Below are 27528 nucleotides of genomic sequence, written 5' to 3'. Positions count from 1 at the left end.
GATGAGATGGTTAGACAGCATCACCGACATGATGGACATGAGTTTGAGCAAACTCTGGGAGAGAGAGGACAGAAGAGCCTGGCATGCTGCAGTCATGAGGTTGCAAAGAGTTGGACGTGACCTAGCGACTGAACAAGAATCCCATTATGAAGGGACCCACCCTCATGACTTAATATAACCCCAGTTACCTCTCAAAGAGCCCATCTCTAAATATCATCACATTGGCTAGCAAAGGAGTTAAGTAACTGTTTGCCAAACACCATGTATCAATAAGCACTTCATGGGTCTTCCCTGGTGGTCCAGAGGTTAAGACCCATGACCCCACTGCAGGGGGCATGGGCTTGATCCCGGATTGAAAACTAAGATCCCACATGCTATGTGGTGAGCCCAGAAGATTAAAAAAAAAAAAAAAAAAAGCATTTCAGCAGACTTCCCCGGTGGTCCAGTGGCTAAGACTGCAAGATCCACTGAAGATCCCCGGTCAGAGAACTAGATATCACACCCCACAACTAAAGATCCCATATGCTGCAAGGAAGATGGAGATGCCACCTGCTGCAGCGAAGACCTGATAGCGAAGACCTGATAGACCTGATTAGCGAAGCCTAATAACTGATAAATATATAATTTTTAAAAAGCATATCAGTATTTTAAATATTCCTGCAGTGGTAATAGGGTGAGTGGTGGAGTATCAGTTTTTTTTGTAATAGAGAGCTATGTCAATAATTTCCTGAGAAAAGAATAAACCATATTTCATCAATATTTCAATATTAATTACACATTGAAATTATTATATTTTGGATATACTGGTTAAATAGATTATTAAAATTGTTTTCACCTTTTTTCTTCCTTAATGTGACTATTAGAAAATTTAAAGTTATATATGTGGCTCTCATTTATTTCTATCAGGCAGTGCTGATCTAGAGAATTGAGTATGAGCTCGACTTACACAAATAATTAAAGACATGTTTATTTGAAGGCTGGAGTTATGGAGATGGGAAATTGCAGCTTGTAAAGCATGGTCTGTCAGAAACTTGAAAATCTAATTTGGCATATAGTGAAGCATCTACAAATGCTGATAGCGATGGATAAGGAGAAGAAAAGCCTAATTAAGTATAATCAGAGAGGATTTTCTGAGAAGGAATTAGAGGGAGAAAGAGAATGATAAATTTGCAACAACTATCACACTAAAAAACTACTTCTACCCAAACAGCAGCCAAGAGTTGCAAATTTTTGCTTTTTGTTGATTGGACCCAAATTTCTTAGCTTGGCAGTCAGAGTTCTTTCTTGACAATAAGGGCTCCACCTTAGCAGTGCATTACTAAGTAGATGAATGGATCTATCACTAAGGCCAAGTGAATCTATTCATTGAAGAGAAAATAGGTGTTTTGATGTCCTACTTCGAACTGTTCACAGATGCTATTCCACCCAAACACAACAGCTTATTTCTGCTCTATGACATTGGTGCAGCTTTCAGATTCCAGCTCAAAAGTCCTATTCTCTACCCACACGGCACAGATAACTGCACACCAGAGATGCCCCTTGCCCCCGAGATCCTTTAACGTGCTCCTGTGCATCTTCCCTTTCGTACTTGTCACTCTGTCTGGTTTGCTAGCTGTGGCGCATTCTAGCCGAGTGGCCTCTGACCACAACCTTATTGCTCCAGGCTTGACTTTCCTTGTCTGTAAAGTGGGGTGATAACTGCACTTGTCTCATAGACGAGCATGGAATGAATGAAAACATGTAAAGTTTTAGAATAGAATCTAATGGATAATAAGGATTAGATAAATTTAGTTGCAATTAGTATTATTATGACTGATATTGGTTATGCAGCACAGGCCTGTAGGTCTCATTTTTCCATCTCAATTGTAAATTTCTTGAAGGCTAAGAGCAATGTTTCCTTCTTCCTCTAGCAGAAGGTCTTACAAAGAGTTAGAATACAGCAAATATCAGTTGATGACCACAATACCATTTTCATTGGTGCTTTTAAATTTTTTAATTTAAATATATTCCCAAAACACAAGAGAAGACTCTACACATGGACGTCACCAGATGGTCGACACTGAAATCAGATTGATTATATTCTTTGCAGCCAAATATGGAGAAGCTCTATACAGTCAGCAAAAATAAGACCGGGAGCTGACTGTGGCTCAGATCATGAACTCCTTATTGCCAAATTCAGACTGAAATTGAAGAAAGTGGAGAAAACCACGAGAACATTCAGGTATGACCTAAATAAAATCCCTTATGACTATACAGTGGAAGTGAAAATTAGATTTAAGGGACTAGATCTGATAGACAGAGTGCCTGAAGAACTATGGACGGAGGATCGTGACATTGTACAGGAGACAGGGATCAAGATCATCCCCAAGAAAAAGAAATGCAAACAAGCAAAATGGCTGTCTGGGGAGGCCTTACAAATAGCTGTGAAAAGAAGAAAAGTGAAAAGCAAAGGCGAAAAGGAAAGATACACCCATTTGAATGCAGAGTTCCAAAGAATAGCAAGGAGAGATAAGAAAGCATTCCTCAGTGATCAATGCAAAGAAATAGAGGAAAACAATAGAAAGGGAAAGACTAGAGATCTCTTCAAGAAAATTAGAGATACCAAGGGAACATTTCATGCAAAGATGGGCTCAATAAAGGAGAGAAATGGTATGGACCTAACAGAAGCAGAAGATATTAAGAAGAAGTGGCAAGAATACACAGAAGAACTGTACAAAAAATATCTTCATGACCCAGATAATCACAGTGGTGTGATCACCTAAAACCAGACATCCTGGAATGTGAAGTCAAGTGGGCCTTAGGAAGTGTCACTACGAACAAAGCTAGTGGAGGTGATGGAATTCCAGTTGGGCTATTTCAAATCCTAAAAGATGATGCTGTGAAAGTGGTGCACTCAATATGTCAGCAAATTTGGAAAAGTCAGCAGTGGCCACAGGACTGGAAAAGGTCAGTTTTCATTCCAGTCCCAAAGAAAGGCAATGCCAAACAACGATCAAACTACTGCACAATTGCACTCATCTCACACGCTAGTAAAGTAATGCTCAAAATTATGCAAGCCAGGCTTCAGTAGTATGTGAACTGTGAACTTCCGGATGTTCAAGCTGGTTTTAGAAAAGGCAGAGAAACCAGAGATCAAATTGCCAACATCCACTGGATCATGGAAAAAGCAAGAGAATTCCAGAAAAACATCTATTTTTGCTTTATTGACTATGCCAAAGCCTTTGACTGTGTGGATCACAATAAACTGTGGACAATTCTTCAAGAGATGGGAATACCAGACCACCTGACCTGCTTCTTGAGAAACCTATATGCAGGTCAGGAAGCAATAGTTAGAACTGGACATGGAACAACAGACTGGTTCCAAATAGGAAAAGGAGTACATCAAGGCTGTACATTGTCACCCTGCTTATTTAACTTATATGCAGAGTACATCAGAAGAAATGCTGGGCTGGATGAAGCATAAGCGGGAATCAAGATTGCTGGGAGAAATATTAATAACCCCAGTTACGCAGATGACACCACTCTTATGGCAGAAAATGAAGAATAACTAAAGAGCCTCTTGATGAAAGTGAAAGAGGAGAGTGAAAAAGTTGGCTTAAAGCTCAACATTCAGAAAACAAAGATTATGGCATCTGGTCCCATCACTTCATGGGAAATAGATGAGGAAACAGTGGAAACAGTGTAAGACTTTATTTTGGGGGGCTCCAAAATCACTGCAGATGGTGACTGCAGCCATGAAATTAAAATACGCTTAGTCCTTAGAGGGAAAGTTAAGACCAACCTAGACAGCATATTAAAAAGCAGAGACATTACTTTGTCAACAAAGGTGCGTCTAGTCAAAGCTATGGTTTTTCCAGTGGTCATGTATGGATATGAGACTATAAAGAAAGCTGAGCACCCATGAATTGATGCTTTTGAACGGTGATGTTGGAGAAGACTCTTGAGAGTCCCTTGGACTGCAAGGAGATCCAACCAGTACATCCTAAAGGACATCAGTCCTGGGTGTTCATTGGAGGGACTGATGTTGAAGCTGAAACTCCAATATTTTGGCCACCTGATGCAAAGAGCTGACTCATTTGAAAAGACCCTGATGCTGGGAAAGATTGAGAGCAGGAGGAGAAGGGGATGACAGAGGATGAAATGGTTGGATGGCATCACAGACTCAATGGGCATGAATTTGGGTAAACTCCTGGAGTTGGTGATGGATAGGGAGGCCTGGCGTGTTGCAGTCCATGGGGTCGCAAAGAGTTAGACACAACTGAGTGAGTGAACTGAACTGAACTGTATTGAAATATATTTTAATTGGTACTTTCTGAAGGCCCGACTTTGTATGACTCGCTAGAAGATAAGATGGTGGAAAATGTACATGTTGTCTTTCTTCCATTGAAACTGAGTTATAGTAGAGGGAGCTGGGAAAAAGTAAGGATGCAAAAGGAAAGAGAGGTACCCACAGTTACAGGTTACTGTAAGTGTTATGGATGAATTACAAGGGGCTCGGACAGACATTGAGTGGAGGAGCCGCCATACCTAAAAAGTTGGTCAGAAAAGGCTCTGATGAGATGGAGCCATAGCGGGGGCAAGAGGGTTCTATGAGCTAAGAATGGAGAGGCAGGCGTAGTGGGTAATGTTAATCTTATATGTTGTAGTTATGTTTGCATTTAACTTTGGGGGAAACATGAAAGTAATACAAGAATTCAAGAAGCAGTGGGCTCATTTTGCTTTGCTTGGGAATGTCAGCTGGCCCTAGGACCTTTTACTTTCTTCCATCTTCACTCATCCTTTCCCCTCCTATGTAACGGTTCTCTCTCCGAATCAAGCTTCCTACCCTACAGTTTGCCTTTTTTTTCATCAAGTAAAAAGAAACTCACTATGGTTTATATGGTGACCATATGCCCTGAATTTTTTTTTATTGAAGTATAGTTGATTTCCAATGTTGTGTTAGTTTCAGATGTACAAGGTGTACAGCACAATGATTCAGATCTCTCTCTCTCTCTCTCTCTCTCTCTCTCTCTCTCTATATATATATATATATATATATATATACACACACACATCACTTTTTTCAGATTCTTTTCCCTTATAGGTTATTACAAAATACTGAGTCTAGTTCCCTGTGCTATACAGTAGATCCTTGCTGGTTATCTATTTTATACATATTGGGCTTCCCTGGTGGCTCAGATGGTAAAGCATTCGCCTGCAATGCAGGAGACCCGGGTTCAATCCCTGGGTCAGGATGATCGCCTGGAGAAGGGAATGGCTACCCACTCCAGTATCCTTGCCTAGAGAATTCTATTGACAGAGGAGCCTGGAGGGCTACATTCCATGAGGTTGCTAAGAGTTGGACATGACTGAGTGACTAACACACTCATGCACAAACACGTTAATACCAACCTCTTTATGCTCTGAATCTTTAAATATAATTCTAACTGTCAAGATTCTATTATATCTTATCAGATCACATAATATGATTCCTCGAAGGGAAAAAGAGAAACATCTTCCTTCTGAGCATGGACCATCACCTCCTTCTGCAACGTAGGAGATGCTGGAGATGGGGGTTCAATCCCTCGGTCAGGGAGATCCCCTGGAGGAGGAAACGGCAACCCACTCCAGTATTCTTGCCAGGACAATCTCATGGACAGTCTTCTAGTAGGCTACAGTCCATGGGGTCGCAAAGAGTCAGACATGGCTGAGCAACTGAGCACGCACACTGAGTGAACGTTTAGTAATGACTCTGCCCCAGAATGTGGCTGGCGTCGAAAACATTTATGGATAGTTTAGGTAAACTGAAGCAATCTAACGGCTTTTGAAAAACATGTCTCTTGAGAGGCTTAGATCTTTATGAGTCTCCCAATGTCACACAAACATCATAAATCATAGTGCAAGCTGGGAGAAATGTCTCGCAGATTCATGCTGGGTCTAAAACAGTGTCTGAGTGTATGTACATGTGTGTAGTTTTGCGTATGCACAGATGTGTATGTGAGTGTTACTTTGCTTGCTGGGTGAGAAAGAAAGCTAACTGTTATATGAAAGAGAAAAGTTTCTGCTAAATGCTATCAATTTGTTAGGAAACCTTGTCTTTATACTTGATTAGAAAGATATTTCAGTCTTTGCCATGGGCTAGTCAGTTATCCTTTTCTTTTTGCCTTAACAAAGCAGCAGTTCTGAGACATTCTCTGCCTCTCTCTCAATAAATATCCCCACCTGGGGAACAGTGGCGGAAAGGACAGATGACAACAAAACATCACTAGGAATGAGGCAGATGCACATTTCTGCTCATGGAATCTACTGTCAAACACGGAGGCTACATTTTCTGAAACGAGAGAATATTCCTTCAAAAACACTGTGTTGCCATGAATTTAGGAAACTCAAGCTCCGTTTTTCAAGTTATTTTAGTAGTGCTTATCTTTCATTATAATGATGATTACAATTTATCAAAAGCAAAACTTTATATGTTTTAATTCTTCTGGATAGGATATGAGATTGTTTCCCAAACTATAATTTGTTGGATTAAAATGGTTTATATATGAAAAAAAGGACAAACAAAACAACTTAAAAAAATATTTGGTCCGTTAAAATGAGAAATGCTGCATGCCTCAGTCTACCCTGAGCTTCTCAATGCATGTCAGCATGTTGAAGGCTCTGAAAAGACCTGCAATGTAGAAACTACCTTGTCTAAATTTGTGATTTCTAGACTGTTTTGGGAGAAGGCAATGGCACCCCACTCCAGTACTCTTGCCTGGAAAATCCCATGGATGGAGGAGCCTGGTAGGCTGCAGTCCATGGGATCGCTCAGAGGCGGACACGACTGAGTGACTTCACCTTCACTTTTCACTTTCATGTGTTGGAGAAGGAAATGGCAACCCACTCCAGTGTTCTTGCCTGGAGAATCCCAGGGACGTGGGAGCCTGGGGGGCTGCCGTCTATGGGGTCGCACAGAGTCGGACACGACTGAAGCGACTTAGCAGCAGCAGCAGACTGTTTTGGCTGCTGAATGTCTGACTGTTTGTGAGCCCATGGACTGTAACCCACCAGGCTCCTCTGTCCATGGAGTTCTCCAGGCAAGAATAGCTTTTATAATTTACTAACACTTATTAACATCCTAAATGTCCATGCACAGGTGAATGGATAAAGGTGTGATACATACGCACAGAGTGGAATACCGCTCAGCCGTCAAAAGAACGAAATAATGCCGCTGGCAGCAATGTGGAAGGACAATACTAATAAGTCAGAAAGAGAAAGACAAACGCCATCTGATACCACTTATATGCGGAATTTGTAATATTACACCAATGGACTTATCTACAAAGTAGAAACAGACTCACAGATGTAGAGAACAGACGTGGCTGCCAAGAAGGAGGGGGCCTGGGAGAGGGATGGCATTTGAGATTCGCAGACACAAACCGTAGAATGGATTATCAAGGTCCTACACTATGGCAGGGGAACTATATTCAATATCCCGTGACAAACCATAACGGCAAAGAACAGAAAAAATTTGTAGATATGTATATATAACTGAATTACTTTGTTGTATGACAGAAATTAACACAATGTTGAAAATCAACTATACTTTGATAAAAAATAAACAGAAAAGAAAAACAGACTGCTCTTAGCAGATGCTCTTAATTTATTCAGACTGTCTAGGAATATACCTTTTATGATATATCTTAAGGAGTTACTCCATATATTATTTTTTATATTAATTAACAAGAAAGTGACAAGATAGAAAAAAGTATACTCTAGGAATAGTACATTTTTATGAGTCAAAGTTCAGCAAACATTCTTGAATATGCGTGAGTGATATTATGATTTCGATTTGTTGACAGGAAAGGCTGCATTTTTGGTGGGACGAGCACACATTTGGTTCCTCTGGTCCCAGTGTGATTGCTTGCCTTGGCATAATTATTAACAGCACCCTCATCACTCTCAAGAGTGTGCTTGTTGTAAAGATGTATGATTACCCTTATTAGGCCATGTTGACAAAAGCATCCTAAAATATGGATGTACAGACCTTCCATTTTAGAATTTTTTTTTTTTTTTTTGTAAAAGACTAAAACACAAAGTAGGTAGAAGGCACAAAAGGAAACTCTATGGGTGGTATTCAATCCAGGTTGCCCAGCTAGCAAATCCCTCTTGGTGAATGGGGGCTAGAGAGAGTGTGGAGTGTCCCCACCCGTCTGCCTGGCTCACTCCAGTTGTTTTCAGTGCTCAACAGGTCCCTGCCAGTATGATGGGCCAGAGCATGTTCACCTTGATGGGCAGGGGCTAAGCCACAGCTGTTGCTATGTGTTTTGACTACCACCAGCAGTTGAACTTCTTTAACTTTACACAGGTCAATAGATTTGGTGAGGATTCAATGAGATATAGGAGTCGCATTTGGAGTAGTTAGAATTCTAAAGCCAACTGCTGCTGCTGCTGCTGCTGCTGCTGCTGCTGCTGCTAAGGCGCTTCAGTCATATCCGACTCTGTGCGACTCCACAGACGGCAGCCCACCAGGCTCCCCGGTCCCTGGGATTCTCCAGGCAAGAACACTGGAGTGGGTTGCCATTTCCTCCTCCAACGCATGAAAGTAAAAAGTGAAAGTGATGTTGCTCAGTTGTGTCCGCCTCTTCTCGACCCCATGGACTGCAGCCTACCAGCCTCCTTTGTCCATGGGATTTTCCAGGTAAGAGTACTGGAGTGGGGTGCCATCGCCTTCTCTGCTAAAGCCAACAGATACACTTAATAACAGTTATTGTTAAAAAAAAAGTCAACACCTGTTGAAAGTTTACTATGTTTGAGCAGCTGTTACAAGAAGTTTTAGTTTTCATAAATCTGTGATATAAATACTATTATTATACCCATTTTACAGAGGAAAAAACTGAGGCACAACCTAAAAAAGTTACCCAAGGGTGGTGATGTAAATCCAAAAGAAACTTATTTGGCTTATAAGGCTACATGACTTGCCCCAAAGAGCTTAAAAACTAGGCCAGTGAATCTGAAAATAGATTACAGTGATGCTTATCTTAATTCAGACCTATTAGGAATGACAGTTTGATCTAAAATTGTGTGTTGGACAAGGGTTACCATCCCACTCAGCTAATTCCCATGACCGAGTCTGGGATAATTTTGTTTCCAAGCCTCACTCACCAGATCTTTAGAATATACCCAAGAGATCACATGACGGAATTGACTGCTATAAATATATAATTACAGTCACACTTAATTTGTAAGAGAAAAATACATATGTGAAAATGTGACTGGATGGCAACTGTTACTTGCCTTCCAATTGCTGTATGTATTTTAAATTATGTGTATATTAAAATATAAGTACACTTTAAACTATATCAAATGGGAGATAAATATAATTTAAATACCAAAAAGTAGATAAATGATTTTATCTACTTCAAGAGATTTAACCTGATTTTAAACATATTTAATCAAAGCATTTGAAGCGCTTATCTGAAAAGCCTTATCATAAATTAGGCATATATAACTAGCCTCAGTCATTGGAAATAATCTATATACATTCACCATTTAGAAGTTTATCTTGTTCTCTTACAGGATAGGGGTATCCAAGTCTGAAAGTGAAACAAGGAAGTCCATGGCTTGAATTTTTATTTGTGTTCTTACAGCATTGGGGGAAAATTCACTTCTTAAAACAGGAGGATTCTGAAAGGCAACTTGCTCTAATAAGAGCCTTGATAATAGTAACAATCATTCTGGGAAAGTGGCCGTGACATTAGGAGAATTATAAGTGGCCCTTGTCTGTGATAGGTTCTATATTCAATATTGAGGACCTACTGTGCACAGGTCACTGTGTTGGTCCTGAAACATGAAAATGAATGAGATCTGATATCTGATTTCAAGATATTTACATACTAGTGAGTTGGATATGTCATGTATATTATATGGATATAAGGCACATGATAATTTTTATATAGATTTATAAGAATCAGGCGAAAAGACAGTTCCCTCTTGTATGAGATGAAATGTAATAGGGAGAGGAGAAATCAAGAAAGATGAAAATGTGGATCTCCTCCTCTCCCTCCGCCAACTGCCCTGCATTATGTGAACTGATTCCTGTCCTTGAAATGTTGGCTCAGATAATTTGCGGGAAATAAGGGAAGGACAGAGGGAGGGAGAGAAAGAGTAAGACAGGAAAGGAACAGTGAAGTGTGAGACTAAGGTAAGATATTGGGAGTGAATCCTGGATGATCGGATGCAGCAGAATGGTGGTGGAATACAGCAGGCCAGTGAGGTTTGGGGGATGACAGGTAAGTGAGCTGGGCTATAGAGCAGGGTCCCTGGGGGGTATGAGGGAGCATAAGCCAGATCATACAGAAAGAGGTCTGAGCTTCATATCTGGTGGGGTCCATAGCCGGAGGTGTTTGTGTCCTCATTCCTGAGTAAGACGGCCACTGCAGCTTAGGAACAAAGGCCATGATGAGGGTCAGGGCTGTGATGTGGACCAAGCAGGCTGGTCTGTGCTGGCGCCTCAGCCTCAGCACCCCGCTAGCCTAGCCTGGGCCCCATTTCCCCACGTGCCCTCCCACCGCATCTTACTTCCTGCAGGCACCGATATCCCTTTCTCCAGAAGCATGATTCATGAAGCAGCATGGTGGGACTGAAGAAGCCTGGGTTTGGGGTTCAGGTAGATTTGGCTTTCAAATTCTGACTACCTTTTGGGTAACTGGACAAGTCACTCAAACTTTCTGAGCCTCAGTTACCTGCAAAATCAGGATAGTAATATTGACATCTTAAATGTCATGAGTTATTACTTTATACCCACTGAGCGGGTAAAAATTAGGAATAACAAAAATAATGATTGCTGATGGAAATAGTAATTGTTATAGTCTTCTCAGAAAGCCCTTTGGCAATATCTATTAAAAACCTATTCTCCTCACGGGAGAATGCATGCTTTGGAATTTTTCCCATGCAAATAAAAGCACTTCTTGTAAAGATATATGGGCAAAGACATCTATTGCAGCATTGTTTGTATGGCAATAAAGTGGGAAGAAAGTGCTTGCTCATCATAGGATAATGGTTGAATAAACTATAGGGCATCCAAGCTACGGGGTACACTTGAGCTTTAAAATGGATGAATTAGATTTACACAAATGACTACAAGCGGTTTCCACAAAGTTTTGCTGTCTGTAACAAGTGCATAGAATATGACGTATTTTTTAGAAAATAAGCACATGTATTTAACAATAGCGAAAAATTTTGTGCCTCTTACTGTGTATCAAACATTCCTTGACATGTTTAAGGGGGTTGACTTGTTTTACTGTTCAATATCTTATGATGGAGGTGTCATCATTCCCATTTTACATATGAGGAAACCGAGGTGCACATAGATGAAATAATTTGTCCTAAGTCACATAGCTCAGAGGAGAGCTGGAATCTGGACTCTGGGACTTGAGTTCAGAGACTAGATTCTTAATCAATGTGCTTTACTCTCTGAATATCTGGAAGGTGGGAAGTAAGCAAACAAGATAAAAGGAAAATGATATTAGAATCACACATTATATAACTGATTTATAAAAAATTTTACATGGTTGCAAATATTCAGAAAGTGATGTGTGAAGAAATGGCCCTCAGAATGCAAATGGTAGTTGTCTCAAGGAGCTGTGACTACATATATGTTTTTATTCATTTTTTTTTAAGTCTTAACTCTTTTGTTTAAACTTATTTTCAGTTGGAGGATAATTGCTTTACAATGTCGTATTGGTCATGCGTTTTTACTCTGTTCCTTAAACACTCCCATTAATTATCTGAATTTTCTATAATGAACATATATTATTTAAAAAATCAAAAAAGGAACACATTCTATTCATTGTAAAAAAAATTAAGATTTGTATGCATTTTTTTCATTTATTTGAATTTCCTTACAGGAATGATCATGAACATTTACCAAGTTAAAAGCACATTTCTGGCTAGTATAGAATTTAAAACTGAAACCAAAGAAATGACTCAAAATGGAGCCTGGGTAAGTAAATTATAGACTTTTGCTCATTAGAATTATTAATAAATGATATTAGACTATCAAAAGACATGGAAAAAATTTCACAGTCTTGCTATATTTCAAAGACAACTTCAAAATGGCATGCATTGCAGAATACTCCCCCTCCAAAAAAAAAACTTCATATATATATATGTGTGTGTGTGTGTGTGTGTGTGTGTGTGTGTGTGTGTGTGGTAGCCTAGAAAAAGACTGGAAGTTTATATACCAGCATACTAATATGTTTATTTCTCGGGATTGACATTATGAGTGATTTTTTCATTTCTTTTTTTGCTTATTTTTTCATTGAATAAATACACATTACTTTTAAAATAAGAAGATGAGGGTAAGCAATAAAAAATATCTTAATCCTTTCCCTGGTAAATCAACCCAAAGTCAAGATTTTATCCTGAGGAACTGATCATAGATACACATTCAGATTTATCTAAAATATAAATACTGCATTTCTGTATTATTTATAACAGAGAGAGTTGTAAATAACTAAATAATTAAACATTAGGACACTGGCTATGTAAATTATGGTACAACCATATGATGAAATATTATGCCTCCAATAAAAAGTATGCCTAAATACACGGGAAAATGTTCAGGGTATGTTGCTAAATGAAAAACAAACTTTTCTTTTTTACAATTTAATCTCTGAAATGAAAAGGATCATATGCTTTTGTTACCTTTTATACTTTTCTGCATTCAAAAATACTTTTCAATAAATATGCATTATGCTTTCCAGTAGAAAAACAAGCGCTAAAACATATAGAATAAGATACTATCATTTTTGAGGATTATGTAAGATCATTTGAGTATCTGGCATGGGAGTTAATACTGTTGAAGTAGTTCTTCTCTTTCCAACCCCCATGCACGCCTTTCTTTCTCTCCTTTCTCTCAGCTTACCTTTTTGTGAAATGAAAAATAGATTGTACAGAAATGTAAAGCACTGCAGCAATACGTGAACTGTGAACTTCCTGATGTTCAACTGGTTTTAGAAAAGGCAGAAGAACCAGAGCTCAAATTGCCAACATCTGCTGGATCATTGAAAAAGCAAGAGAGTTCCAGAAAAACATCTATTTCTGCTTTATTGACTATGCCAAAGTCTTTGACTGTGTGGATCACAATAAACTGTGGAAAATTCTTCAAGAGATGGGAATACCAGGCCACCTGACCTGCCTCTTGAGAAGTCTGCATACAGGCCAGGAAGCAACAGTTAGAACTGGACATGGAACAACAGACTGGTTCCAAATAGGAAAAGGAGTACGTCAAGGCTGTACATTGTCACCCTGCTTATTTAACTTATATGCAGAGTACAGCATGAGAAACACTGGGCTGGAAGAAGCACAGGCTGGAATCAAGAATGCCAGGAGAAATATCAATAACCTCAGATATGCAGATGACACCACCCTTATGGCAGAAAGTGAAGAGGAACTAAAAAGCCTCTTGATGAAATTGAAAGTGGAGAGTGAAAAAGTTGGCTTAAAGCTCAACATTCAGAAAATGAAAATCATGGCATCTGGTCCCATCACTTCATGGGAAATAGATGCGGAAACAGTGGAAACAGTGTCAGACTTTATTTTTGGGGGCTCCAAAATCACTGCAGATGGTGATTTCAGCCATGAAATTACAAGACGCTTACTCCTTGGAAGGAAAGTTATGACCAACATAGATAGCATGTTCAAAAGCAGAGACATTACTTTGCCAACAAAGGTCCATCTAGTCAAGGCTATGGTTTTTCCAGTGGTCATGTATGGATGTGAGAGTTGGACTGTGAAGAAAGCTGAGCGCTGAAGAATTGATGCTTTTGAGCTGTGGTGTTGGAGAAGACTCTTGAGAGTCCCTTGAACTGCAAGGAGATCCAACCAGTCCATTCTAAAGGAGATCAGTCCTGGGTGTTCTTTGGAAGGACTGATGCTAAAGCTGAAACTCCAGTACTTTGGCCACCTGATACGAAGAGTTGACTCACTGGAAAAGATCCTGATGCTGGGAGGGATTGGGAGCAGGAAGAGAAGGGGATGACAGAGGATGAGATGGCTGGATGGCATCACTGACTCGATGGACAGGAGTTTGGGTGAACTCCAGAAGTTGGTGATGAACAGGGAGGCCTGGCATGCTTCATGGGGTCGCAAAGAGTCGGACACTACTGACCAACTGAACTGAACTGAACTGAGTCCAGGAGACGCTCCATTTGTCTTAGCCTCTTCTTCACTGAACTACCAGAGGGCAACGGCTCTCATTCCACACTTCAGACTCTTACCATCCAAGAGTGATAGCCCAGAGGTGTCATGGTGTCTGCAGACACTCCATAGGTGCATATCTAGGGCAGGGGAACAGCTCTGTCCCACTGTGGTGGGTCATGGGGAGGATGCTAAGCAGGGCGAGAATGGATTCCAAGAACAGGGAAAGGACTAAGGAAAATCAGATGAGAGAAGTCTGAGGGGAGCGTCACGGGTGACCCAGCGTAGTGTTTCTCTCCAGTGTGTAGACAGGGAACAGAAACAGGTTCTGGAGCCTTATAGCTACTTGTGGTTGGGAGCATTTATGCTCATCTCTTGGGCTTCCCTTGTGGCTCAGCTGGTAAAGAATCCACCTGCAATGCAGGAGACCTGGGTTCGAACCCTGGGTTGGGAAGATCCCCTGGAGAAGGAAAAGGCTACCCACTCCAGTATTCTGGCCTGGAGAATTCCATGGATTGTATAGTCCCTGGGGTCACAAAGAGTCGGACACGACTGAGCGACTTTCACTTCACTTCACTTCACTTCACGTGCTCATCCCTGAATCCAATTCCTTATACATAACCTGACCCTTTCTCTGCTGTCTTCTTTGGCAAATTTGACTCTTTTTCAAGCCTTCCCCCATCCTATGGAAATTCGGACCACTAGGAGGCCTGAAACTAGATTCCAGTGTTAAGATGTCCTTTGCCAAGTGACATCCCACTTCATAAACAGCAGACAGCAATGCTGTGACTTACTCAGAGCTCCGAAGGAATATGAGCTCGAGTGTGTGTGCACCTGAGCGTTAGTTGATTTTGTTCATATGATGAGCATATGGTTTCATCTAGCTGACCTTCAAATTCAAATTGGGTACTGATTAAGCAATAAGAAATAAGATGGGCCTCCCAGGTGGTTTAATGGTGAAAGAATCCACTTGCCAATGAAGGAGATGCCGGTTTGATCCCTGGGTTGGGAAGATCCCCTGGAGAAGGAAATGACAACCCACTCCAGTATTCTTGCCTCGAGAATCCCGTGGACAGAGGAGCCTGGCGGGCTACAGTCCATGGGGTCGCAAAGAGTGGGACACAACTTAGTGACTAAACAACAACAAAAAGAAATAAGATAGGAGAATGAAGATGTGTTTAAACAGCATTTCCCCCTAATAAGGTGCCTTAACCTTGGCTGCAAGTGAGGATGATCTATTAGGAGCTAACAGAACAGAGAATTCTCCTTGAGTTAGCAGACCGACTATATCTTAGATAATGATGACGATGACGCAGCAGTTTCAACCAGAGTGCTTGATATTCCTAATGCTCATTTTAATCCTGGGTTTACACGCCCCTTCATCTGATTGCCTGTATATTTGCTAACTTAAATAGCCTTAACATTTGTACTCTTGGGTTTGTATTTAAGGATTTACAGTGTAAACTACCATTAAATCAATCACTGGAATATTTTTACCAGTAGAGAAAGAAATCTGCCAATAGACAAGTGTGTGCCCTGTTTTATAAATGACCTCAGAGCTCCTATCAACTGACAGATATTTTTTCAGGGTTCTCTAACTTGGAGTTCATTTCTATTCAGGCCTGGCTGCTGCATCCACCCCATATGGATGAATTATTCATCAGTATTCCTCCTCCTCACGTCTCATCCTCCCAGCTCAACCACTGCCCACCCAAGGGCTGGGGTGAGTCCCTGGGAACAGGTGTCCTCTGTCTGGAACTCAGAATCTAGCTCTTGATCTACGAGTTGTACCTCCTTCTGTTAGAGTTGGACGGTTAGCAGCTACACAGGGTAAATGGGCAATAAGTATCCATCCTCAGAACCTGGTGGGAAATGTGTCTAGAATACTTGAACAAAATCACAGACCTAGAAGACATCCCCAAAGATGTTTCCTCTTGAAATTATTCTGCTTCCACATACCTGTTTTAATTAAAAAAAAATCTTATTTTCCAAACCAAGTGACATTAGCCTGCTCAGTTTTTTGTTTATTTTCAGTCCTTGCACTCTAAGAAGACATTGAGGTTGCGGTGGGAGCCAAAATTATAACAAATATAAAGCCAGCCAACCAATAAGCAAAGCTAAAAATAACTACGAGGCTCAAAATCTCTGAGAATTATACTGGAAAGGATATTTAAAAAAAAAAACAAAAGGCCAGTCCATAATATTGGTGATTCCAAGACCTAAGAAGAAGATGCTGGGTCAGAAGCAAAGCCTAGAAACAAAGACAAGAGCAGGGGCTCTTTGAGAACCTTCGGTCAGCAAAATGCTCTGCACTTAAACTGGAGAGTGTAATAAGCATTTTTATAAGCAGTCTTATAGCTGCAGAGATCATAAATAGCCCAGACATCACCAAGGAGATATATTTCTGTATGTAACATGACGGCGAGTATTTGAAATGAATTCTCAACACACATGAATGCCTTTTAACCTCATCATGACCTCAATTTTGGAGGATCTCAATGGCAAATTCATTTTTTTTTTCATTCTAAGCCATGTCTCTATCAATCAAGCTAAACTATGTAATATTTCCAACACTTGCAGTCTATAAACAATAGATGCTTAGTCTAAGCATTGGAATGAAAATCAGTTAAAATAGTGGTCTTCTATAAATACATGCTATTTCAGAAAAAAGGCAAAAATCATAAACTGTATATTCTAATTTTAATGGAAACTGGGTCACATGTAAATGTGCACTTCAAAATTCTTTTCCTTAGATACAAGGGGTTAATGGATATTAACAATTTCAGTATAAGAATCCCCCAAACTTCACATTTGGTCTAATTAGGAAATGGCATTTGTGATACATGACAGAACTCATTGGACTTACCACCATTAAAAGTTTCGTGTAAAAAAAAAGAAACACCTAAAAGTGTTCTGAGAAACTGATTCTGGCATGAGCAATTAACGGTGTGAGATCCTAAAAGCATGAAGAAACATCACAGTGTGTTTCTATAAAGGTGTGACATCTCCAAACCAAACAACTCCACAGGAAAAATCTCAGTTTGAAGCACTTAATTATTTCTCTCGTTTCCTAAAACTCTGCTATTCTACTTCAAGACATTTACAATTTTTTTTTTTTAAATCACAGGCTGAATGATTGGGAGGGCTTCTCAGGTGGCTCATTGGTAAAGAATCTGCTTGCCAATGTGGGAGATGTAGGAGACACAGGGAGATACAGAGGATGGGGGTTTGATTCCTGGTCGGGGTACTGAGATCCCACATGCTGCGGAGCAACTAAGCCTGTGCGCCATAAGAGAAGCACCCCCCCACCCCACCCCAGCACAAATAGAAAAAGCCCACACAGTGCAAAGAAAACCAAGCACACACAAAAAAAACCCCAAACAAACATAAAACAACAACCAATGTTCATCGCAGCACTGTTTATAATAGCCAGGTCATAGAAGCAACCTAGATGTCCATCAGCAGATGAATGGATAAGAGAGCTGTGGTACATATACACAATGGAGTATTACTCAGCCATTAAAAAGAATACATTTGAATCAGTTCTAATGAGATGGATGAAACTGGAGCCGATTATACAGAGTGAAGTAAGCCAGAAAGAAAAACACCAATACAGTATACTAACAAATATATATGGAATTCAGAAAGATGGTAACAATAACCCTGCATGCAAGAGGGAGAGGGTGGGATGATTTGGGAGAATGGCATTGAAGCATGTATAATATCATATAAGAAATGAATCACCAGTCCAGGTTCTATGCAGGATACAGGATGCTCGGGGCTGGTGCACTGGGATGACCCAGAGGGATGGTATGGGGAGGGTGGAGGGGAGGGTTCAGGATGGGGAACACGTGTATACCTGTGGCAGGTTCATGTTGATGTATCGCAAAACCAATACAATATTGTAAATAATTAAACTCCAATTAAAATAAATAAATTTGGTCTTTTGACAAGGAAAAAAAAAACACAACCAAAAACACATATTTGAGTGGTATAAAGGGAGATGCCAAATGAGTCATTAAAAAAAGACAAAGAACTAGAAAAAGACCACCCAAAGCAAGAGAACAGTGGATGCTGTCTTGGTCCACAGGATCCCCCTTCAGGAAGGAAGAGCTTCCTCTTCTAGCCGTAGGCTGCTCTCATCCCTTCTCAAGCTTCTAGGATCATCTGAACAGAAGAGAGAGGCTTCATCCAAGACCACAGCCCCTTCCCCTGGCAGCCAGTGACAGGTGACTCCTCAGTGGGAGGTTTAAGAGCCAGACTCCCACGCCCCAGCTGGACACCTCAGAACTGTCACGCCATCCTCAGCCTGGCTGCGGCTTCGGTTGAGAACGCCTTGCCGTTCAATTTATTTATCCAGTCTTGCATGCTTTCCTTTCACCGGTGTTGATTCCAAGAGCCCTCCCTAATAAAGGTTAGCTCTCTAGTCTCCTGGGGAAGCCACCCTGCATAGGTACCAGGTGAACAGTTTGAGCAATGGGCATGTATCGCTGTATTCTGCAAGGTAATCCTCCATTCTATGGAGGAGAAGACTGAGCCACAGAGAAGTTAACTACTTGTGATGACATATTAATCCCTTGCTAAGTACAAGAGTTCCTTATGAAAGCCCACATACGTTGCTAGTGCCAGAGACAGGATCTAGGTCTCAAGCATCTGGCCCCAGAGCTCACACTCTTAGCAACCATCCTTCCTACACAGGATGTCTCACTTATGAAAACCGTTTACAGGCAACATGAGATGAAATGAATCATGTAAACAGTCGAGTGTTATTCTTAAGACAACTTTGATTTTCTAAACATTGATTCCAGGACTAGCTAATATCAATCTTACATGCAGATATATTTTCTTATCACTCCAAACTGAAGAAATGCATTCAGCATATTAATCTAAAAGTTCCAAGGAGGTCATATGGTTTAGCAGATGCCCATTTGTACAACAATCTCATCTACCATTGGGAGCATTTTTAGTAGTTATTAATTACAGATTTAAAGTATTACTTTTTGTGTGTGGGGACAATTAATCAGAGGGGGTAGAAATGACAATTTCATTTCCCTTTAGGTGATACATATTTTAAAAACTGTGTTATCTTCACATGGATGTCCCTGCAATTTCTCCCTCAAATTTTCTCTTAGAACCAACATAAATTTTTCTTTTCCTTTTTTCTTCTTTTAAAGATACTTGGGTCAGCAACATTTTCTCATAGTAACTGTCCAGAGAATGAGGAATGATGCTCTTGTCAAAGATTTATTTTCAAGGATGCCTTTCAAACATTTCTTTTTTATTCTGTCTAGATAATGGAGTTCTCTGGTAGGTGATTCTCAAATGAACCCATTCCTGACAAGTAGCTGTAAACAGCCTCCTTCTGTTGTTTCAAATAAACATCTTCTTTAAACATAATTTTTCCAATCATCCTGTTGTTTCATGAATAGTTACTGTTAGAGGAACAAATGGATATACAAATTCTGAAAAGGATAGATATGGAATAAAATAGAGCAGATTGGATATTTGCGTTGGAAACAGACATGCTTAAAGAGGATTGGATGGATTTGCTCACTATTTCATTTCCCCCAAACAAACAAAATCCAGATGGTTTTCTGAGAGTTTGCACAGATTTTCAGATGAGTAAGTGGTCTCATACCTTCATCTTTACAGACTTCAGCTGCTTCCTCTGAAGAAGGGCTGGGCGCCGAAGCAGTGCTGGTGCCATCTGTAAGGCAGAAAGAGACACTGTCTCAGAGTCCATACTGTGAGGTGGGCGCTGCCTTGCCCACCTTACCTCCCACTCCACCGAAGAACGTAGGAGCCCATTTCATGCTCTCAGACACTGAATGGTCTTTGGAGCGCTCGGGTTTGTGACCCTCCTCTATGACGAATGGAACAAGAACCCTTAGTTAAGCTTGAGCCCAAGGAACTAGAACTGTGTTTCTGTGAATACTGGGACTGTGATGCTTTGGCCTTTTGTTTCTTCCCTTGCCTCTGTGGTAGGCTAGTTTTCTTAGTAAAAAGTTGCACATTTCTACAAAGTGCTTTTAAAGTCTGGGTTTCCTCCGCACCACGCCTCATCCCATTACACCATGCTGTCAGGCTGCAGGGGCGCATCTGACGGGGAAGGGGAGCGTTTGCCACAAAGCACCAGAAGCCGCTTGGTGATTTTATGTTAGTCGAGCACAGGGTGGGGACTAAGGAACCTGGAGGTCCCTGTCCTGCGCTGCTCCCTCCCCCCCAACCACAGCAGCAATGAACCTCATCAGAGCTGGTCTTTCTATTTAGGACTTCAGCACTCCAGGGACTCACTCCACCTGGCCTGCAGAATAGTAACTAACTTATTAACACTAAAATAGTAAATTTAAGATGGGAAGGATTACCAAAATCATTTGGAATAGTTAATACTTGACAAATGGAAAAGGAATGTATACATTTTTTATGCAGTAACGAGGTTATAAAACTAAAGATAACTCAAAAACGCATGACGAAACATACACACACACACACTCAGGACATTTATATTAGCCTACAGCTGGGCAAACGTGTGTTAGTTGCTCAGTTATGCCTGACTCTTTGCAACCTTGTGGACTGTAGCCTAACAGGCTGCTCTGCCCATGGGATTCTCCAAGCAAGAATACTGGAGTGGGTTGCCATTTCCTCCTCCAGGGGATCTTTCCAACCCAGGGATCAAACTTGTGTCTCTTATGCCTTCTGTGTTGGCAGGCGGGTTTTTTACCACTAGCGCCACATACGAAGTCCTCTGGAGTGGGTAGCCATTCCCTTCTCCAGGGGACCTTCCCAACCTTGGGATCCAGCTTAGGTCTTTGGCACTGCAGTTAGATTCTTTACTCTTTGAGCCACCAGGGAAGCTCACAGCTGAGCAAAAGAATCTAACAAAAATCTATTATAATAAAGTGTTGAATATCTCAAAAAAAGATTGATTTTTCCATACAAAGTAAAAAAGTGGCTTCCTTGGTAATGCCTTTAAAACTTTACAGATATATTTATTAAACTGAATCTTTGAAATAGTATTAATATTATTCTGTGAGCAATTAATAAATATCTATATTTTCAACAAAATCAAGGCTAACCAGACATTTTTTTCAGCATATCCTTTGTTGGTAACGTACATGACTATCACCCTCAGGTCACATTTCTACCAGAACAGAGGATAAAATCTGTTAGTAGGGAGATAATGGGAGATGAATCACTGTCTTTTGTTAGGTGACAAACTCCTATGAACAACAAAAGAACAGACTAAAAATGATCAACTCTCCCTTGATGTCACATCATCCCAGCTCTCTGCTTCCCTTCAAGGCAAAACTCCCCAAAATAGCAGTCCCTGTTGTTGCTCCAAACTTCCTCATCTCCCAGTCTCTCCGTAACACAAGCCAATCGGCTTCCATCCTCCTCGCAGCATTCTCTTCTTAGAGGTGTCAGTGACCTCACTTTGCCAAATCCACGGGCCATTTTCCCTTTCTTATCTTCCTTGGCTTCTCAGTAGCATCTCAGGGTCTACTCTGCTCTTTCTGGAATACTTGCCTGCTGCAGCTGCTCCTTCCCCCTTGTTGCCACGTATCTGCATGCCGTGGTGTCCCAGGCCCGATTCTTCTCCTTATTGACATGTCCTCTCCAGCAAATCCCACTGAGTCAGGTGGCTGTAAGTAGCGTTTCTACACCAGCAACACCCAAGCCTGTATTTCTGGTCCACATCTCTCCCTAGAAATCCAGACTCATATATCTAACTGGCTTCTTGATCTCCCGTATGGCTGAGAGTCCTCTTGGATTTACCATGGCCAAATCTGAACTATCAACTCTATTAACAAAAACTGTGCCCTGTGGCCAGTCTTTCATACACTAGTCAGTGGCACCATCACCCACACAGTTACTGATGCTAAAAGCCTAGGATGTGGTCTGGGTCCCCGCGCCCTGTATCTAAGCCATCGGTACCTCCCGTCACCTCTGCCTCTGGGATGAAACACAGCAGTCCATTTTGTCTGCATTTCCAGAAACCGCCCATCACTGCTTTCCTGCTACAGTCTTTCAACTGGTCTCACTTTGGCTCCTTTGGCTCATTTTCATTCACAGGCAAGAGGGAGCTGGTTAAAAATGATTATGCTCCCTCACTACTAAAAGCCTTCCATTGGCTTCCCCTTGTAGTTCTAACAGAATCAGTTCTTACTGATTACATCAGACATAACCTGGTCCTATGGTATTTTCCCGAATCCCACCCCTGTTCTCTCTCATCCATCAGGCTCCGGTCACTCTGAACTTCCTTCGCTGATGTGTTAAAATTCACCTGAACATCTGCATTCCCTGGTCCCTCCATCTGGAACGTTCTCCTGCCATTTTGTCCCTGAGATTTCACTTTAACTACTGTCGTCAGGGAGTCCTCCCTGAGTCCAGCCAATGGAAAGCTGTCTTCTCAGGATTCCTTCTACGTTACCTCATTCCTCCACGAGGCACTTAGCACCACCACACTTTTCTTATTATTTCCTTTTGGATCACTGCCACCCGAGTATAAATTTCAAGGAAGAAAAGATACTGTCTTTATAGTTCACTGCCCTATTTCAGTGCCCAGAGCCGTGCCTGGGCCACAGCGAGCGCTGGATAGGTATTTGTTGAGTGGCCGTTTGAGGAAGAGAATCTACCACTTTGATTTGATCACGGCAGCAGTCAGAACCGCTGGATGATGCTGGTTGCTTTTTGCATGTTATGGAAGAGGCGTGCAGAGCTGTGCAGTTAGAATTGAAGCTGGAATTTCTAATGAATGAAAGGAAGATATTTTTATTTTGGAAGAATAACAGCAGGTCAAAAGGATTTTAATGAGCACCATTGCACCTCTGACTTCTCTGCACCAGGATAGGGAGGTAGAACAGTTACAGCTGTATATGCTGAAGTGGCCAGGATCCGAGATGAATCTTGCCACTGGGCTCTGAACCAGCGGGCACGCCTGCTTAGAAGAACAAGAAGCGGTGTGCTTAGGAATCTTCTCTACACTGAGAGGCAGCCACATTGTGGTGGTGATGTCCATCTGAGAGGTGGAGAAAAAGGCTTATGTTCTATGACTCTTTGCTAACATGCAAGATGGTCCCAAATCCATAAAGAAACTGCCTGTTCTCAACTGATTAAGGGAAAAAGAGATGCATAAATAAAATGCAGGCAGATGTGTGTGCATGTATACACGTGTGTGCCTGTGTGTGTGTATGTGTATATGTATATGAATGGGGTGGGAGAAATTTATGTTGATAAGACAGTTTGGGACAGAGAGCAACTGGGGTCGCAAAGAATCAGACATGACTGAGAGACAAACACACACACACACACACACACACACAATGAGTGAATAAAACCTGTAAAGCCACAGCGTTCAGAGAATGGCCTCAGCTGTCAGCAGCTGGCTGACTAATACTCATCGGCCCCAAATAGTGAAAACAGTGACAGCTTTTCTCAGAAGCCTCATCTTCCATGGAACATAACGATGTGGTGACCGGGAGCTGGGGGCAACAGTGGTGCAGATAACACCATTTTTCTGTATCAGAAATTCATTCCATCTCAAGGACTGCATTTAAGCAAAGGGCGCTGGCTGAGCAAGCAGCAGGTGCGCAAGGCCCCTGCCGCCCTGCTTCAGTGCCTCCTCTGATTGGCCGTCTTCAATTCCATCTTCCAGTTTAATAGTAAAGGCTTTCGGTTCTCCAGCAAAATCTCCAAGGTTAATGGAGGAACTTCTCAGTGACAAACCTATCATACCGCCTGGTTTATTTCCAAGAGTCCAGCGTACGGCTCAGAGTGTGGCTGGCACATGAGCAGAGCTCCCCATTTTAAAGATGCCCCACTTGTTGGGCTCGTTAGAATCAGAAGAATGACTTGGAAAAATTGAAGGAGGAAGCTTTTATGTGGGTGGTTATGCTGACAACTGCATAACATGTGTGTGAATCGTTCTTTCAAAGGAGAGCGTGCCTGAGTATAAAAATGGGGAGGAAGAAAAGAAAAATCTAAGGTGATGACCATCTTTTTTGAGTTTTAAGTGTAAAAAATGTTCAGTTTACAATATACAGCAGAAGACCTCTAAGCATTTCATTGGCACATCCATTCTTTGGATCTCACGGAGCTCTGGGTGTGGGGGAGTCAAGGCCACATCACAGCATCATCCACAACATATAGAAAAATGAACAGGAGCACAGCTCTTCAAAACTGAGTGCCAAACAGTGCGGGCCACTCCACGTGTTGTGGAAGGAAAGCCTCTGATACCTGTCCTTTGAATGTTTTTCATTTCGTTTTTCCCCTCAAACTGAATCTGCTGATTCTGACCTGCCCTAGTCAGCCCAGCTCTGACGTGGTCCTTCCAGCCTCTGCCGGTCCCGTGCAGAGCATCACTGAGCAAACTGTTATCACCCGGGACCAAAGAGGAGCTCGGGACTGACGCCCGAGAGGCACTGCTCTGACTAAGGACCCTGACGCTCGTCGTTAACAGGGCTGGTGATTGCCTGAGGGAGACCACAATGGACACTGAGGCTAACCCGATGAAACGGCATGAACACTGAAAACAGCACTAAGTCAAGCTATTGTTCACCTCTGGGGACGAGGCCGAGGAGACGCTTCAAAAGAAATCTGAGCCCACCTGCTTCTTGGCTCTGCTCTTCTATTTCTTCCGCACTTGGCTTTTCCTCTGGAGCATTCTCATCTTTTTCGAAAACCACAGAGGGGGAAAAAAAATATACATCAAGTCAATTTATGAAATATCTCTTTATGGCTAATATGCAGCGGTGAAATTAATTGTAACCAATGTAGCATGACTCGCCACCATAAAGCGAGGCAGAGAGATGAACCAGAGGTGTGAAACAGAAAAATTACCTACATAAATAGGCGCATTTATCCTGGGCCCTTCTCGCGTGATTTGCTTGGTGGAAAGCTGAACTGCGGTAAACAAAATTCACTCAGCAGTTCTAGTCACATCTCTCCTCTCACACACACTTCCCGAAGTGCCAAACAGATTTTAATTTCAATTTGCTTTCTTCCCTTGACTCAACCAATATGCGCCGTGTAAAGAGTGTTGGCTGATTATGTTCCTATGCACTTTATTTTCCTGTTTGATTTATGTTGCAAAAAACCCACCTATTTTTACTTCATTTCTTTTACAGTTTTTACTTAAATTTTTTTACCGGGGTATAGCTGCTTTACAATGCTGTGTTTCTGCTGTATGACAAAGTGGATCAGTCATACATATACGAATATCCCCTTCCTCTTGGACCTCCCTTCCGCGCCCCCCACCCCACCCCATTAATTTCTTAGACATTTACTTACATTTTGCACATGACAGTCTAACATTTCTATGCTACAAAATATTCTATCTTGAACAGATTATGCTGGTCAAGTTTATGCCGGAATACATAACTCCTTGAAAAATAAATAACTGGGCAGGTATAATGGTGGCTATATATTGGAAACTAGCTAAAAATTTCCCTTTGGCTTAAAATGTATATATCTCTGTGGATTTATGTGTAGAAAAAAAATAAACTTTTCAAAGTCATCATTTTAGAACTCATTGCTGGGAGGGTTTCCAAATGTGTTTAGAAATTTTTTTTAAATGATAAATTTATGTAAAGACAAAGGAATAAAATATAAGACACACAGTTAAAGTACAGAAAGCAGGGAAGTAGAAGTTTTCTGCACACGTGGGTTAAAGCTGGCCAAAGCTCCCAGTTGCTCAAGAGGCGGAATCTACTCCTTTACTCCTGAAATTTGGACTGGTTCTGACTTGTTTAGACAGTGAAATGTGGACATGATTCTCTGGGCCCCTCAAGCCAAAGCCTAAGAGAACTGGCAGCTTTCCCCTTCTGCCTCTGGGAAGCCAGTCACCTTGCTTAAAGACACTCAGGTGAGCCCCCCGAGGGGAGAGGGGGACAGGTAGAGAGCGGCGCAGAGTGGCCAGACATGTGGATGAAGCCGTCTCCCACCTTCCTACCTGGCCCTGCTGCCAGCTGAACACTCCCAATCAATGACCTCAACCGAGATCACAGGGAGCAGAAGGATCACCCTACCGAGTCCTTTAAGAATTCCTCACCCCCAGCCAGGCTTAGACCACTTAACCAAGTTGTACTTGAGTGCTTTGACCCACCATCTGTTCCAACTACCAACACTTAATCCAGAGGCAAGAGGATGGGCATCCTTCCAGAGGAGGATGCGACTCGTGGAGTTGAAATAAGAGCCTCGGCGGCAGAGAGGGAGCCTTTCACCAAGCAGCTCTGCAGAATTGAGGAGGGTGGAGAATGCGAAAACATCTGGCCTGAATGAAAGAAAAAGTTTATAACAGAGTGACAAAAATAAATAAATAAGAGCAACACAGGCATGGGGAAGAGGTTCAATCTATAAATAAATGTGTAAGTATGGGGACTTCCCCGGTGGTCCAGTGGTTAGGAATGGACCACTTCGTTGCAATGCAGGGGACATGGGTTTGATCCCTGGTCAGGGAACTAAGATCCAACATGCCACAGAGCAGCTAAGCCCACTTGCTTGAAGTACTAAGCCTGTGCTCCAGAGCCCATGCGCCACAACTAGGGCCCATGGACCGCAACAAAAGATCCCACGTGAAGCAATGAGGCTCCTGCACGCTGCAGCTAAGACCCAGCACAGCCAAATAAATAAAGTGTGTGTATAATTCCCTTGCTTGCTCCTTGGAAGAACAGCTATGACAAACCTAGACAGCGTATTAAAAAGGAGAGACATTACTTTGCTGACAAAGGTCCTTATAGTCGATATGGATCGGAGAAGGCAATGGCACCCCACTCCAGTACTCTTGCCTGGAAAACCCCATGGATGGAGGAGTCTGATAGGCTGCAGTCCATGGGGTCGCTAAGAGTCAGATGCAACTGAGCGACTTCACTTTCACTTTTCACTTTCATGCGCTGGAGAAGGAAATGGCAACCCACTCCAGTGTTCTTGCCTGGAGAATCCCAGGGATGGAGGAGCCTGGTGGGCTGCCATCTATGGGGTTACACAGAGTCGGACATGACTGAAGCGACTTAGCAGCAGCAGCAGCAGCAGCAGCACCATGTATGGATGCTGAACACTGAAGAATTGATGCTTTTCAACTGTGGTATTGGAGAAGACTCTTGAGAGTCCCTTGCACTGCAAGGAAATCAAACCAGTCCATCCTCAAAGAAATCAATCCTGAATATTCACTGGAAGGAATGATGCTGAAGCTGAAGCTCCAATACCTTGGCCACCTGATGTGAAGGGCCAACTCATGAGAAAAGACCCTGACGGTGGGAAAGATTGAAGGCAGGAGCAGAAAGGGATGGCAGAAGATGAGCTGATTGGATGGTGTCACTGACACAATGGATGTGAGTTTGAGCAAATTCAGGGAGATTGTGAAGGACA

At 41.8% G+C, this 27528-nt stretch overlaps 1 protein-coding gene across 4 annotated transcripts in view; it reads right to left on the bottom strand.

The window, feature by feature from the left end:
- The window catches only part of MACROD2 (mono-ADP ribosylhydrolase 2), a 2333538-nt gene that overhangs the window by 128697 nt on the left and 2177313 nt on the right, over nt 1-27528 (bottom strand). For 3 of the 4 annotated variants that reach the window (XM_069547115.1, XM_069547114.1, XM_069547116.1), the window contains 2 exons: nt 24770-24832; nt 19802-19870 (listed from right to left, as the gene is read on the bottom strand). In XM_069547115.1, coding sequence (XP_069403216.1) covers nt 19802-19870; nt 24770-24832 — 132 coding nt within the window. Of the gene's footprint in view, nt 1-19801; nt 19871-24721; nt 24833-27528 lie in introns of all 4 variants that reach the window. The other variant, XM_069547113.1, reaches the window with a different exon arrangement.

Source organism: Ovis canadensis, chromosome 13, assembly GCF_042477335.2.
Source record: "Ovis canadensis isolate MfBH-ARS-UI-01 breed Bighorn chromosome 13, ARS-UI_OviCan_v2, whole genome shotgun sequence".
NCBI lineage: Eukaryota > Metazoa > Chordata > Mammalia > Artiodactyla > Bovidae > Ovis > Ovis canadensis.
The sequence above is the reverse complement of the archived record's forward strand: the minus strand, read 5'-3'. Positions and strand labels throughout refer to the sequence as shown.